Source organism: Mus caroli, unplaced genomic scaffold (genome assembly GCF_978045245.1).
Source record: "Mus caroli unplaced genomic scaffold, Mus_caroli_1 scaffold_2, whole genome shotgun sequence".
Taxonomy (NCBI): domain Eukaryota; kingdom Metazoa; phylum Chordata; class Mammalia; order Rodentia; family Muridae; genus Mus; species Mus caroli.
This window is the reverse complement of record NW_028227257.1, coordinates 164,469,540-164,482,740: the sequence shown is the minus strand read 5'-3', so window position 1 is coordinate 164,482,740 and position 13,201 is coordinate 164,469,540. Positions and strand designations below refer to the sequence as shown.

Sequence of the window (13,201 nt, the reverse complement as noted above, 5' to 3'; positions counted from 1 at the left end):
CCCAGAGCCACCTCCACCTCCCTCGGTGCGGGTCTGGGGGAGGAGGGGCTTTTGATAGGATGGGGGCTGGGAGTTGGGGGATGTCAGTAACCCTAGCGACTCAGGTTTGGTTCCCCCCCCCACACACACACACCCTAACGGTTGCCAGACCAGCCCTCAGTGAGAGATGAAATGCTATTAACCCTTTAGTGCCCAGGCGGAAATCAGAAGATATTGGGCGCTCCCTGGGGGCCTCATCCCTCTTTACCCGCAGGCTGACATCCAAAAGCCCCGGAAGCCTGGAGGGTGCAGGCGGCATTGGTCCCTCTGCAAAGGTCATGAACCGGGTGGGCGGATGGCGTCCGGGAGACTAGAATCTGCCACCGCCCCACTCGCACCAGTCCTGGGGTGCTTGGGGCCGCAATGGTCTTCTGGCTTTCCCCAGCCAGTCTTCTCGGGCTTCATCTGTGGGAGACTTTTCTGGCGTCCCCCCTCCCCCAAGAAAACCTCAGCCAATGGACAGGTTGGTGCTGGCTGCGGGTTTTGGGAGGAAGGTGGGAGAAGCCTGGAGGAGAGAGAGGGGGAGGGAGGAGGGCGGAGGGAAGAGAGGAGGGTTCAGCGGTAGATCTAGCAAATGGCAAGCCGCCTTCCCTCCCCAAAGTGTAGAGCTGGAGCGCGGGGGAGCGCGGCGGCGCCTCCGCCACCAAACTCCTGGGGCTCCGCGGCGTTCGGAGCCTCCTCCTGCCTAGCCCGGAGGGGCTCTCTTACCAGGCTGCAACCTCACTTTCCCGTTTTTCTTTTTCTTTAAAAAACACCCCCACCTCTCTTCTGCTCACAGCAGCTGGTGCATTCCGGGCTCTACTCTCCCGAGCTGCCCATCCCTCCGGCTGCGGGCGAGGACGCGCGCTCAGCCTTGGGCGAAGCAAAGAAGAAAAACTTGTCAGAGGGGTTTCTCCAGCCTCCACTAACCTCCTTCTCTGGGGAACACCAACCGCCCGCCGGGGCCAGACCTAAGTCTGGGAAAGTTCCTCCGGTGCTCAGCGCCCTCTTGAATCTGGAACAGCACCGGCGCAGCCAGTGGAATTAGATCTGTTTTGAACCCAGTGGAGCGCGTCGCAGGCGCTCGGAAGTCACCGTCTGTGGGCGCCCGGGTGGCGCTGCCTGAGAGGACCCGGGAGTTTGCCGACCCTACTGCAAGTGACCTTTCCTCCCCTCACTTGGTTGATTCTGTCTCAGTTGGGGGCTGCGAGGGTGACAAGTTGCGGTGAGAGCTCCCGAAGTTCGGAGAGGGCTGGGCTGTCTCTCCTTCGCTTCTGCTACCCGGAGTGAAATCCTAGCGAAACTGTCAGAGGCCTCCGGATCCCACCCAAGACTCACCAGCAGAGCTCGGCCGTGTCGCTCCATCCCCAGGGATAACCCCGGAGCCCAGGGCCTCAAGAAAAAATTCGTTGGGCAGGGGAGGGAGGTCGCGGCAGCGGCATGGCAAGGTTCCGGAGGGCCGACCTGGCCGCAGCAGGAGTTATGTTACTTTGTCACTTTATAACAGACCGGTTCCAGTTCGCCCACGGGGAGCCTGGACACCATACCAATGGTAAGAAGTACTTTTCTCGATTGTTTTTGTGTGTGGCTGAAGATCCTTCCGGGGTCTTGGAACCTCCATCCTCATCTTACACCCACCCAAAGTATCTGCCCTTGGGAAACTTATCCTAATTGTTTTTCTGGGAAACTTGAGTTTCTCGAATCGGGGAAGAGGTTTGCTTGATCAGAAGGTGTGGGGAAACCAGGACTTCCCTGAAGCTATGGTGCTTACTCCACCTGGGCGCCAGGGGGTGGTCCTGTCTAACCCCAAGTAGCCCAAAGAGGTCGGGGTGTGAGAGAGCCTGCTGCTGCGGATCCCTCTCTGAATCTTGGTTACATCAGGTTGTTTCCCCTCTGGATTCTCATCCCTTGGAGCTCAGAGGCTCTTTCCTGTGCGCCACGGAAGGGATGGATGGATGAACGATCTGATGACAGTCAGGGATGGCAGGTCGCCCCGTGCCAAGGGAAAACGCCTTGTGTCTGCACATCCCTCCTTCAGGCTATCCTCACTAGCTTTCTCAATGTGGGGTTACTAAGTGGATGCTGTAGAGGCAGCAGGGTTCAGGGATAGAGAAGAGGTGGAGAAGATGGGGACGAGTCATGCCTATGAGGACAAACCCTGGCCCCATTGTCCTTTGCCTGTCTGTTTCACAGACAGGCCCCAACATGCCAGCAGTTCCTCAGGGTTCCTTGACACTGTCCCTGGAGGAGAAGGGCCCCCAGATACTTGCAATTGGCCTCACCCTGTGCCCTGGTGACCTGTCTGGTTTGGTGTGTGGTATTGAACAGTGTCCTCCTACTGAGCAGGGACTGGCTAATCCAGCTTTCTCCCAAGACCACTCATTCCACTGTGACCCCACAGATTGCTCCCCATCTCTGCCCTTCAGCAAAGAAATGAACAGGCAGGTCAGTGAAACTCTGGGGCAGGAATCTGTGAACTCTTGTAGACTCCCAGCAGGAGTGAGAGCAAAGAGCACTTGAAGAGAAAAAGAAAGGAAAACTTCCTGGTTAGGACAATCACTTTGGTTCTGTTTTGCTCTGTACACCTCTTTGTTTAATTCAAGAAAGACTGGTAAATGGTTCTTCAGAAAGTATGCATGTATACTGTCAACCTTCAAGGAGTCACAGAAAGAAGTCCGGGAGATACACCTGGGGACTCCAGGTGAGGATAAGTGTTTACAAAAACCTTGAATAAAATTTTACCACTTTGAGACAAATAGGATAATCCAAGTCATGTGTTTACCCTCGTTGCAAATTTTAAGAGAGGAAAAAAAATTACTTTCTTGGTGCTCCTATTTAAGGCTGGCTCCTATTTAAGTGTGTGTGTGTGTGTGTGTGTGTGTGTGTGTGTGTGTATGTTGGGGACCAGGTAAAGGGCCATGAGGACCACAAGATAAAAGCTGAGATTAAAATTCTTGGATTTTTTTTGTCACCTCTGGTCATCCTCATCAATGAACATAAGTTCTTGGCTATTTATAATTTATATTAGCACACCATATTTCTGTTTATTTTCTTGGCACATTGCATTGGCTGAAAAAAATAACAGTTTTACTTTCTTCAGAAAGCAACACTTTAAAAGATGCAATAGTCATCTCCATAAGCTTATTTGGAGTAAATGAATATGCAAAGCAATTTTACAAAGGAGGAGGGGACATTCATCCTGAGTTGTTTGTTTAAAAACTTCTTTGGTACAGGAAGCAAATAATATATTTACAGCAAAACCACATAAAAGAGAGACTAGGAATTTTCATTTTTTTTAAACTACCGAGTATATAATATACTGGCACCCAAGTTAAGTTTGCTATTCTAAGGCAAACCTGAGGATGAAATTCATTGCACACAGAGCAGACCAGCTGGTGGAAAGCTTTGGCTTTGGGGAGTATGGCATGCCTGTGTTGATAACATAAATACACCAGCATTTTAAACGAATTCACTATTTCTGGTGGACCCCTTAGAAACATTGTGCTCACAGGATTGGGGACGGGGAATTAACTATTTTATCAATTCTTTAGAGATTTTGCTATAAATCAAACAACACTCTGCATGAAGTTTTATGAAATTACCTCAGAATTCAGGCATTTTAACCTACTGAATATATAACACAGAAAGGTAACACAGAAGAAAAAAAAACACTCTATTTTCCACTGTAAGATGACTTATCTGAAAATTAAATATCCTGAAAGTACTTCAGAAGGTGAAAGGCAGCATGTGACAATCGGTTTTTTTTTTTTTTTTTTTTTTTTTTTTTTTTTTACCACGGGCATTGTGGCAAAGGGCAAACATCTGATTTCATAACAGATTTGTTTATTGTGCTTTTTACTTTTCTAATGCTGTGGTTGGTTTTATTGCCACCAGAGGGCAGAGAAACCACTAATTTCTTCTGTTCCTGTTTCTAATGTTTTTGTGTTCTAGAGACTTGTAGTTCATATTTAATCTGTCATTTTCTTGTTATTTTCACTGTGCTTTTTCTCTGCTTGGATATTTTTTGTGCTTCCTTTCCAGTGAAGTGGGCCAGCTTAGTTAGCAATATTCCTGATGATGTCCTGTGACTGAAGTTTCTGTTAGCATCAGTATCTATAACAAAATAGGATAACATAGAGATAATCCCCATGAGTGTTTCCTGTAAAGCCAGTGTGGGTGCGATTATTGCATCTGCAGGTTAATTGTTCTTCTCTAGCAATGACTCAAAACTTTCCATAAGGTACTTAACATACAATTGAGAAAGATTTGTGTAGCCTGAGTTTGCGTAAGTTATATTGCTACAGAAACATGGTCTAGAGTAGGATTTTCATCCTTGGATGCCTGCACAGAGGCTTATAACTATTATTACATAATAAACATCGTCGTTTAAGCTATTGTAATTGTATCACACATACATACGTAAGTTGTCCGTACATTAAAGGCTGGATGTTACTATCCCTCATCCTCGAGGATAGGCTTGAATGTAATTGGAAATGCCAGCTGTTGCACATTTCTTCACTGTAAGAATCAAACAGGCCCCTGCAGAGATGTAGACAACATGTACCCTTTTTTGTTTCTAAATGTTACCTCCTATTGCAGAAGCACTAGTTTTAAAGATGAATGAATTGGCCCACAGCTGTGATCTTGAGATTTTCCACTTGTTTTGAAGGCCATGAGCTTAGGGCATGAGCCAATGCTCCACCCCATCACCTTCTTTATTCTTGAATTCTCACCAAATAGTCCCTGAGTGAGGACCACATGTTCCTACTGTCTTGTCATCCTCTTGTTCTTTTTGTCACTAGTCCTATCTCTACCTAAACTTATACTCCGACTTACTGCTTGCTTCCTTTGAAGAACTTTAAGGATTTTGTATGTCTGTTGGTTATGGTGTTTTCTCTTGTTTGTACTGATCCATCTCTATCATAATTCTATTAGACCAGCACACTGGTCCCTGCAATCAGGGTCCCTTGTAATCTTTATGAATCTGCTGCAGCATGTACCATACAGGCATATAATAAATACTTGCAAGACTAAATGGAATAACATTATCGCTGTAGTTCAGGATGGAGTTTTGACCTCAATATGCTCCTGGGAGACTTTTAAGTAATTCTTAACATAAATTGCTTTTAATCAATAAGGTGGAAATGGATATTAAAAATTATCTTCATAGAATAATAATTTAAAAGCAGAGTGTATGATCTAGGTAGTTCTAGTAAAGTGCCCCAGTGCTCTGGCAGATGGCTACTTGCCTTAAGCCTTCCATTTTTATTTTATTTTTGATTTGTCTTGTTTGTCCATGGAGTAAGCCTTTGTAGCCTCAGCTGTCCTGGAACTTTGTAGACCAGGCTGGCCTCAATGTCACAGATCCTTCTGTCTCTGCCTCCCCAGGGAAAGAAGTTCAAACATTACCTGGTATGATAATTCACACACACACACACACACACACACACACACACACACACAGAAGCTGTCTTCAGGCACACCAGAAGAGGGTATCAGATCCCATTACAAAATGGTGGTGAGCCACCCACCATGTGGTTGCTGGGAAGTGAACTCAGAACCTCTGAAAAAGCAGTCAGTGCTCTTAACCACTGAGCCATCTTTCCAGCCCCTAATAATTATTAATGATGCTTATTTTAATCTTATTTGATTATATCTTCTGGATCAGAGATTGTCAGCCTGTGGGTTGTGACCCCTTTTGGGGGTCAAATGACCCTTTCACAGAGGTAAGACCTAAGTAGTGAATAGGCAGAATTTAGAAGCAAAATCAAATGGCAGAATTCTTAAAAATATGTATGTACATTTAACATGAATTGGCTCGTATTAATAATTAGTAACACTGATATTCTATATTTCTGTTCACAACAATGACAAAATTACAGTTATGATGTTGCAACACAAAAATTTATGATTGGGGGGTCACTACAACACAAGGAACTGTAATATGGGATCAAAGCATTAGGAAGGTTGAAACCACTAGTCTTGACCTATGATTTATTAGTTCTTGCTTATTTGTGGTGTTCAGGGGTGGGGTGACCAAACCCAGGGACTCAGACATTCTAGGCAAGTGTTCTTTCCACTCAGCTACATCCTCAGCCCAACTTATTACCTTTCAAATATGGGACTCCTAAAAGAGTTCAAAGTTCAGTTTATGTTCAGCGGTCAACCTATAAATAGGCTTTCTCTCCTGTACTTTGCGTATGAGCTTACCTTGTTACCTTCATAATGTTTTTGTTGTGGCTGGGTCCAGCCAAACTGCATATTGAAATTTGGTTGCCAAGTAAACAGCATTGAAACATGGTATTGCCTTTAAGAACACTTGGGCTGTTCAGAAGATTAGGGCAGTTTTCCAGGGCAGCTGTTGTAGACTGACCCCTGTCTCTGAGTGGTTGTCTCTTCTTTGTTTTCTGTTTCTCCTCTGTGCTGTGACAATGCAAGACAGGCTTGTTAAAAAATACTTAATGCCAGAATGACAATTCTGTGACTAATTATGTATTATCAAGTGCCAAGCTTTGGTTTATTCTCTGACGAGCTTGTAACTGAACACATTCAAAGTTTTCTGTGTCTACCATGTGGTTAGTTACCTCTCTTCTGTCCAAGCCAGTATCAGGCATTCTGGTACATCAACAGAAAACGGACTAAGGCATCTTTTCTCACTTAGAATATCTTCTTGAACTTATTTGGAAAGTCAGAAAGAAGTGAATCTTATCAAAGCTCTACAGTACATTCAGTTATGTATTACTAGCCTGCTTTTCCACTTAGTCTTAATCTGATGAATTCCAAACTTTTCTTTTGTTCTGAACACAACCCCCCACTTCCAGATTTAGCTTTCATTATCTCTAGAGCATTGTATCCTGGACATTCTTTCTCCAGTGAGTGCCTTCATTCTGACCCCTTCAGTGATTCTAATCCCCTGGGGAGACCAATACAGACTACCAGTCTAGTAAGGGTGCTTTCCTTTGGACACTTCCTCCACCACATACAGTGTCATGTATTGCCAAGCCAAACTAACAGAGAAAAGAGGCATGTGTGGAAAATACCACTTTGTGTTTCTAGACAGTGAAGTCATTTCCAATTTGAATGAAAAGGACAGCATGATTTGGAATGAATATCTAGGTTTGTGCATTTAAACAGAGCCCAAAGGCTTGTTTGAAAATAGCAAAGTATGTTCTAAGCAAACCTAAAGTCCAGACTAGACTTATTCCTCCAGTGGCTCGCCAAGCAGCTCTAGCTCTAATAGCTCCTCCTTACTCGCTAAATTACAGTGGGCTGTGGTCACTATTTCTGTGCTTGTACTAGAGCATGACAGTCTTTTAGGTATATTGTGGTGGAGCGCATGCTGAATCCTTATACATATCTGCTTCATTTTTCCCAAGGTTGAAACTCCATCAACTTGGAAAATATTATTATTTAGTGTGTACTTTTGCTCTTTGACATCTTAACCTTCTTGCAAGCATAGTTGAATACAACCCAGCATTACACGGGCTTTCTTCTGAGTGTCCATCTCCATTTTTGCTCTTTCCCTCCATAAACTGAGAAAGGACTCCCTACAGATCATATAAATATAATCTACCTGTGAAACACTCACACCAAGGATATGTGAACTGGTTTATGGTATACTGATTCATCTTCTCAGTACTTATGGGATCCTGATTTTAGAAGAACAGACAAATAAACAAATAAAAACTAACCCTGACCTTTTGATTAAAAGTAATTTCAACCCCCTTTAATTATTGCTGGTTTATGTCCTCTTAATAGGAGCTAATGCATGCTTAATGTATACAATTATTTTTTAGGAATTCTGCTATTTGATTTTGCTTTTAAACTCTGCCTATTCACTACTTAGGTTTTGACAATGTGCACCCTTGACTTTTATTTTTTAATTTAGCATTTTAGCTTGATAATTCCAAGAATCAAAAATTAATTGGTAATAAATGCCTTCTGATTTTTTTTTACTTTTGATATTGCTTGTGACTTTTCTGGTGCTAATTTTCTCCTTGTAGATTTATATAATTGTTCATGGTTAGGTAATAAGTGCTCTTGTGAGCAGGGTGGTCTGTATGTCCTTGCTTATATCTCTTCTTGCCACAGGCAGGAGTTACTCATCTTTCATGTAGAGCTAGCATTTCCAGATTCCTGGGCCTGTGAAAGCTCAGCTGTAAAAGATAGTTCCTGGGGTAATCCCTACAAAGCTAATAAACTTCAAAGATAAAGGGAGGAAACTCATAATTATTACTGTGCTCATATCACACAGTTTTATATCTTCAGAATAAGTCTTTGTATCTGATGGGGCAAAGCGGTTCTTCTTGTTCTTGCTCTTCAGGTGCCTTGGCTATGCTTGTAGGTTCTTTGTTTTGTTTTGTTGTTGTCTTTTCTATAGTCATTTATAGCACATAATATCAGTGTTTTAGGTTTTGCTAAATAAAACTCATGGAGTTTTGATTGGAATCATGTTAAGTTTGGAGTATTTGTTAAAAATTCAAGTCTCAAGGGGGAGGTCCTAAGGCCTGACACTATTACTGAGGCTATGGAGCACTCACAAAAAGGGATCTATCATGACTGCCCTCCTAAAGACCCAACAAGCAGCTGAAAGAGTCAGATGCAGATATTTGCACCCAACCAATGGACAGAGTAGCTGACCCCTGTTGTTGAATCAGGGAAGGCTGAAAGAAGCTGAGGAGAAGGGCAATTCTGTAGGAGGACCAGCAGTCTCAATTAATCTGGACCCCAGAGATCTCTCAAACACTGGACCACCAAACAGACCGCATACACCAGCTGATATGAGGCCCCTAACACACATACAGTAGAGGACTTCCAGGTCTGTGTTCATTCAGAGATGATGTACCTAACCCTCAAGAGACTGGAAGCCCCAGGAAGTTTAGAGGTTAAGTGGGGTGGGAGGTGGGGGCATCCAGTTGGAGACAGGGGGTGGATAGGTGTGGGATGTGGATTGGGGAGGGGGGGGTGGAATATAGAGTGTAAAAAATAAAAATAAAATATAATAAAAAAGAATATTATACATACTGGTAATAAAAAGAATATTTCTGATGAAAAAAAATTTCAAGTCTTAAATAACTGGAAACTGTGAAGTTTGTTTCCTACAACTGCTAATAGACAGAAAAAATGCCAGGATAGCTGACAAGAAATTGTTAATAGTGCCCTCATGGCAGTGACTATTTTCTGTTGTATGACTGTTCCAAGGTAGAGGACTGATGCTCTCTCCTGATAACATTATCAAACTCACCACAGTTCCCATATAATTCTTAGAAAACACAGAGGGAACCACAGTTTAGCTCAAAAGACAACCAAGGAAAGTCATGTTTGTCTGACACATGCATTACCCAAAGGAGAGTGAGCTCCAGGCAAACGGGAGCAGGGAAAGATGACATTTCATTTTTTGCTCTTGTCCTGTGAAGATAATGATCTCTGGGCCCATACAGAGTACTGTAGAAAAATGTCCTACATCTTATTGGAGATTATCATTTTAGATTATCATTTAAGTTGTGGGGTCAGAAAGGCAGTTATCATATTTGTTCTCTTATTTGTGGATCCTAGATTTTATGGAGATACATATAACTAGGATATAAGACCTGAAAATACAAGCGATGCTGTCTTGGGGAAGAAGGGACCTAATATGAGAAGGAAGAGGAGAGAAATAAAAGGACAGTGTGGGTGCTAGTGATCACATTCACACAATTATCATAATGAATCCAGTGTTAGGTATAGTGTGTAGACACCAATACAAATATTTGCTCATCATAGGAAAAAATTCTGCAGGGTGGGGAAGTGAATTAGAGGATAGAGAGGGACCAGAGAGTAGATAAAGAACATCTGTTTAAAAGAGGTGAATGTCTATAACTCCAACACTGATTTGCTGTCTATCTAATACTGAGGCAAACTGTAAGATAAGTGAGAGACCCTGTCTCACTTAAGGTAGAAGGGAATGTTGACCTCCATCGTCTGCATGATAACCCATGGGTATGTACAAGCACATACACATCTATGTATAAGCTACACACACATTTACACATATGCACACACACATAGAGAATGCACATATCCATGCATATAACACAGGCATACAATACACACAAATGAATAGGTCTGTGGAAAATAAAAGTCCTTGGTGTTGGTAGTCTCCTAATTTATTATTTATTAGTTAATTTCAGTTCTGAAAATTTACATGGAAAGAAAGTAGACGTGACACATTGTCCCCATTCTCAAAACTGTACATTTCTGATTCTATGTAGTGGCAAACACTTCCAGTTAAAGATTCAGACTTCTCCTTGCATCTCAGTAGCACAGTTTAAACTCCACTTCCTCCATATTATGACACAGTGAACTGAGTGCAGCGGTAGTCAGGAGTGAATGGTCATGCTGGGCAGCTGCTTTTATTTCTTTCCTAGTTTGCCTTCCTTATCTTTTTAACATCTGTTGTTTATTTCAAATATTTTTTAAAAACAAGCATGATTCAAAGTCCTTCTGCAGATGATAGTCTCATTGTGTGGACATTGCAAAACAGCTCCACATGGGGAGCCAAATTTGTTCAGCCTCAGTTTTGTCAAGTTGCTTTGAGAAGAGACATTTGTCCAGCCAGCCCAGCCACTGGGAAGCTGATTGTTTTGTGAACTCTGTGCCTGGATTTGAGTGCCCTTGGCTTGTCTCTGCTCTCAACTTCAGCTGCTCTGACTTGCTCACCCCAGCAGTGTATCTCACCTCCCAAACTGTCTTGCTGGAACCCAGGGGATAGCAGATGTTTTTCTTGTCACCATTGACCACAGTACCTGACTTAAAGAACTTCAAAGAAGGAAGGATTTATCTGACGCAAGGATTTCACAGGCTTTGGTGCTTTATGGTAGAGAGGGCAAGGGCGAATGGAGCAGTTCATTTTATGCCAGGCAGGAGGCAGAGAAAGGGGATTGTGGAAACCTGTTAGCGCTTCCTTTTTTCCCTTTTCTTCAAACTAGGCTTTCACAGCTGTGGGGGTTGAAGCAGCTCACGTTCAGTTCAGGGAGAATCACCCAGTCCTCTCTGTAAATTCCCTCATAGATACACCCAGATGAGTGCCTCACCAACATCATAGGTGATCCTAAATCAAAACAAGTTAGCAATCAAGATTAGCACACAGGCCACACTCATTCCACAGCTGAAAAGGTCTTTCTAAAATGCATATGGGGCTGGGTGTTGGGAATGATTTCATGCATAATTGTTGCATGTAAACTAATAATATTCTAATACTGCTTTATATTTCCAAATCCATCACTTCCCATCCACTTCCTCAAGCCTTTCAAAGTCTCCTAAAATTCTGCATCCTCTAGAGTAGCCTTTCATTCTCTTTTTCACCTTATGACTTTTCTCTTTCATTCATCAATTCTCTCTCTCTCTCTCTCTCTCTCTCTCTCTCTCTCTCTCTGTGTGTGTGTGTGTGTGTGTGTGTGTGTGTGTGTGTGTGTGTGTAAACTACAGGCGTTAGATACCATCTAGGACTGACCTCCATTGGATCACTGACTGCAGAGGCAGGAAGGCAGGAAGCCTCCTGTGCAAATTTGATGAACTATAGAAACTACCTAGTGTTCCTCTTGTGTAATGGGGATGTATTTGGTTAAATTTATTCCTCAGGCAGATTTTTGTTTGTATCTATTTTTCCACATGTTTTAGGCAATTTTCTTAGTCACAGTTTCTAGAACAGGATAACTTGGATTTAAATGTCAGTACCCAAAATGTAAAATATAAATAGGAGGTTGGACAGGAGAAATTGGAAAATATATTTGTAAGGAGTTAGATCTTCACTTAGTCTACAGCTGTATCACTGCACACATACCTGGTATCATTTGATCTTGGAAGCTAAGCAGGTTTGGGCTGGGTTAGTACTTGGATGAAATGACATCCTTCATAAAGGTGAGTTTAGCATTTTTGTTTGTTTGTTTAAATAAAAGTGGGTTTAGGAATTGTGTGGTTACAGCAGCCAGGAGGAAAACAAACAAACAAACAAACAAACAACAAACAAACAAACAATGTCTAGCATAACGTTTTTTTAAAAGATTTAATTTTTGAGTTTTATAAATTTGAATAACATTGCAAACGTCAAGAAGAAATGACTCGATTTTAATTTTCTGTGATGATGTACCTCTGGGCCATATGGAATTTGTTTAACCAGCTTTCTAGGTGTCTAAAAGATGTGCCTAAATGCTGGGAAATATTCCTCATAACAAGACCTTTCAGATCATTTTAAATCTAAGCTATTGGCTGCCTTTTAAACCCACTTGTTCTCAGCAGCTGTTAAGAAGATCTCTAGAATTGTTCTCCAGCTGACTTGGTTATGACCTATAATTATAGTGTCCTTCCCCAGAATGACCAGCATGTGTGCTACACTTCACTGCTTACTAAACTTTATGTGCTATGGTTTGGATCATAAATGTCTTCAAAAAGATTGTCACTGAAAATTTGGTTTTACACTGACGAGTCTGTTGGGAGAAGGTAAAATCTTTGGGGTTGGAGCCTAGTTAGAAGATGAAATAGTTAAGGGCAAGTACGTTGCTCCCTTCCTTGATTTCTTTCTTTTTGCTTCCTGGCTACCATATAGTGAGCAGGTTTCCTTGCAAGCTTTCTACAGTGATGTATTGCCTTGTGATGGCCCATAGAGCAGTGAGGCTAATAACCTGCATAATGAAACTTTTGAAATCACGAGCCAGAATCAAGGTTTTCTCCTTGAAGTTTGTTTTCAAATATTTCATCATATGAATGGAGCGAATACTAACATGCACATACTCTGAACAAATGCATTCTGTCTTTGTTTCACACTGCTATTACTACTGCATTAGGAAGGGAGAGTTCGAAATCTACAGACAATCTTACATTTTTCCAGTATTCTAGATCAGCAGATTCCAGTTTTGAGGTCTTATTGCCTTCCTGTAGGAACTTCCTGTGGGATGAATCCTCGTAAACATATCAAAGTTTCCAGTTCTATTGGGCTTACTATAAATAGTTGATTCTCCTTCCATTGATTTACAAATTCATGGGCATAGGAATCACATTTGATTTGCTCTTTAGTATTTAATTTAAATTCTTGACACTTTGTGCAGCACTGGGTATATAAAAGGCAATTTATTAAATTAACTGTGTTCATTGGTGAGAGCATGATCCCAGGGACTAACATAATTCCAATCTCAAACATCATGTGACA

The 13,201-nt window shown here is 42.3% G+C and overlaps 1 protein-coding gene across 3 annotated transcripts in view; it reads left to right on the top strand.

Moving 5' to 3' along the window:
- The first annotated feature begins 413 nt into the window (after nt 1–413).
- The window catches only part of Plxdc2 (plexin domain containing 2), a 395,182-nt gene continuing 382,394 nt past the window's right edge, over nt 414–13,201 (top strand). For 2 of the 3 annotated variants that reach the window (XM_021154117.3, XM_021154114.2), the window contains exon 1: nt 659–1,570. In XM_021154117.3, the coding sequence (XP_021009776.1) occupies nt 1,459–1,570 (112 nt within the window). In that variant the 5' untranslated portion in view covers nt 659–1,458. Of the gene's footprint in view, nt 503–658; nt 1,571–13,201 lie in introns of those variants that run through there. The other variant, XM_029470933.2, reaches the window with a different exon arrangement.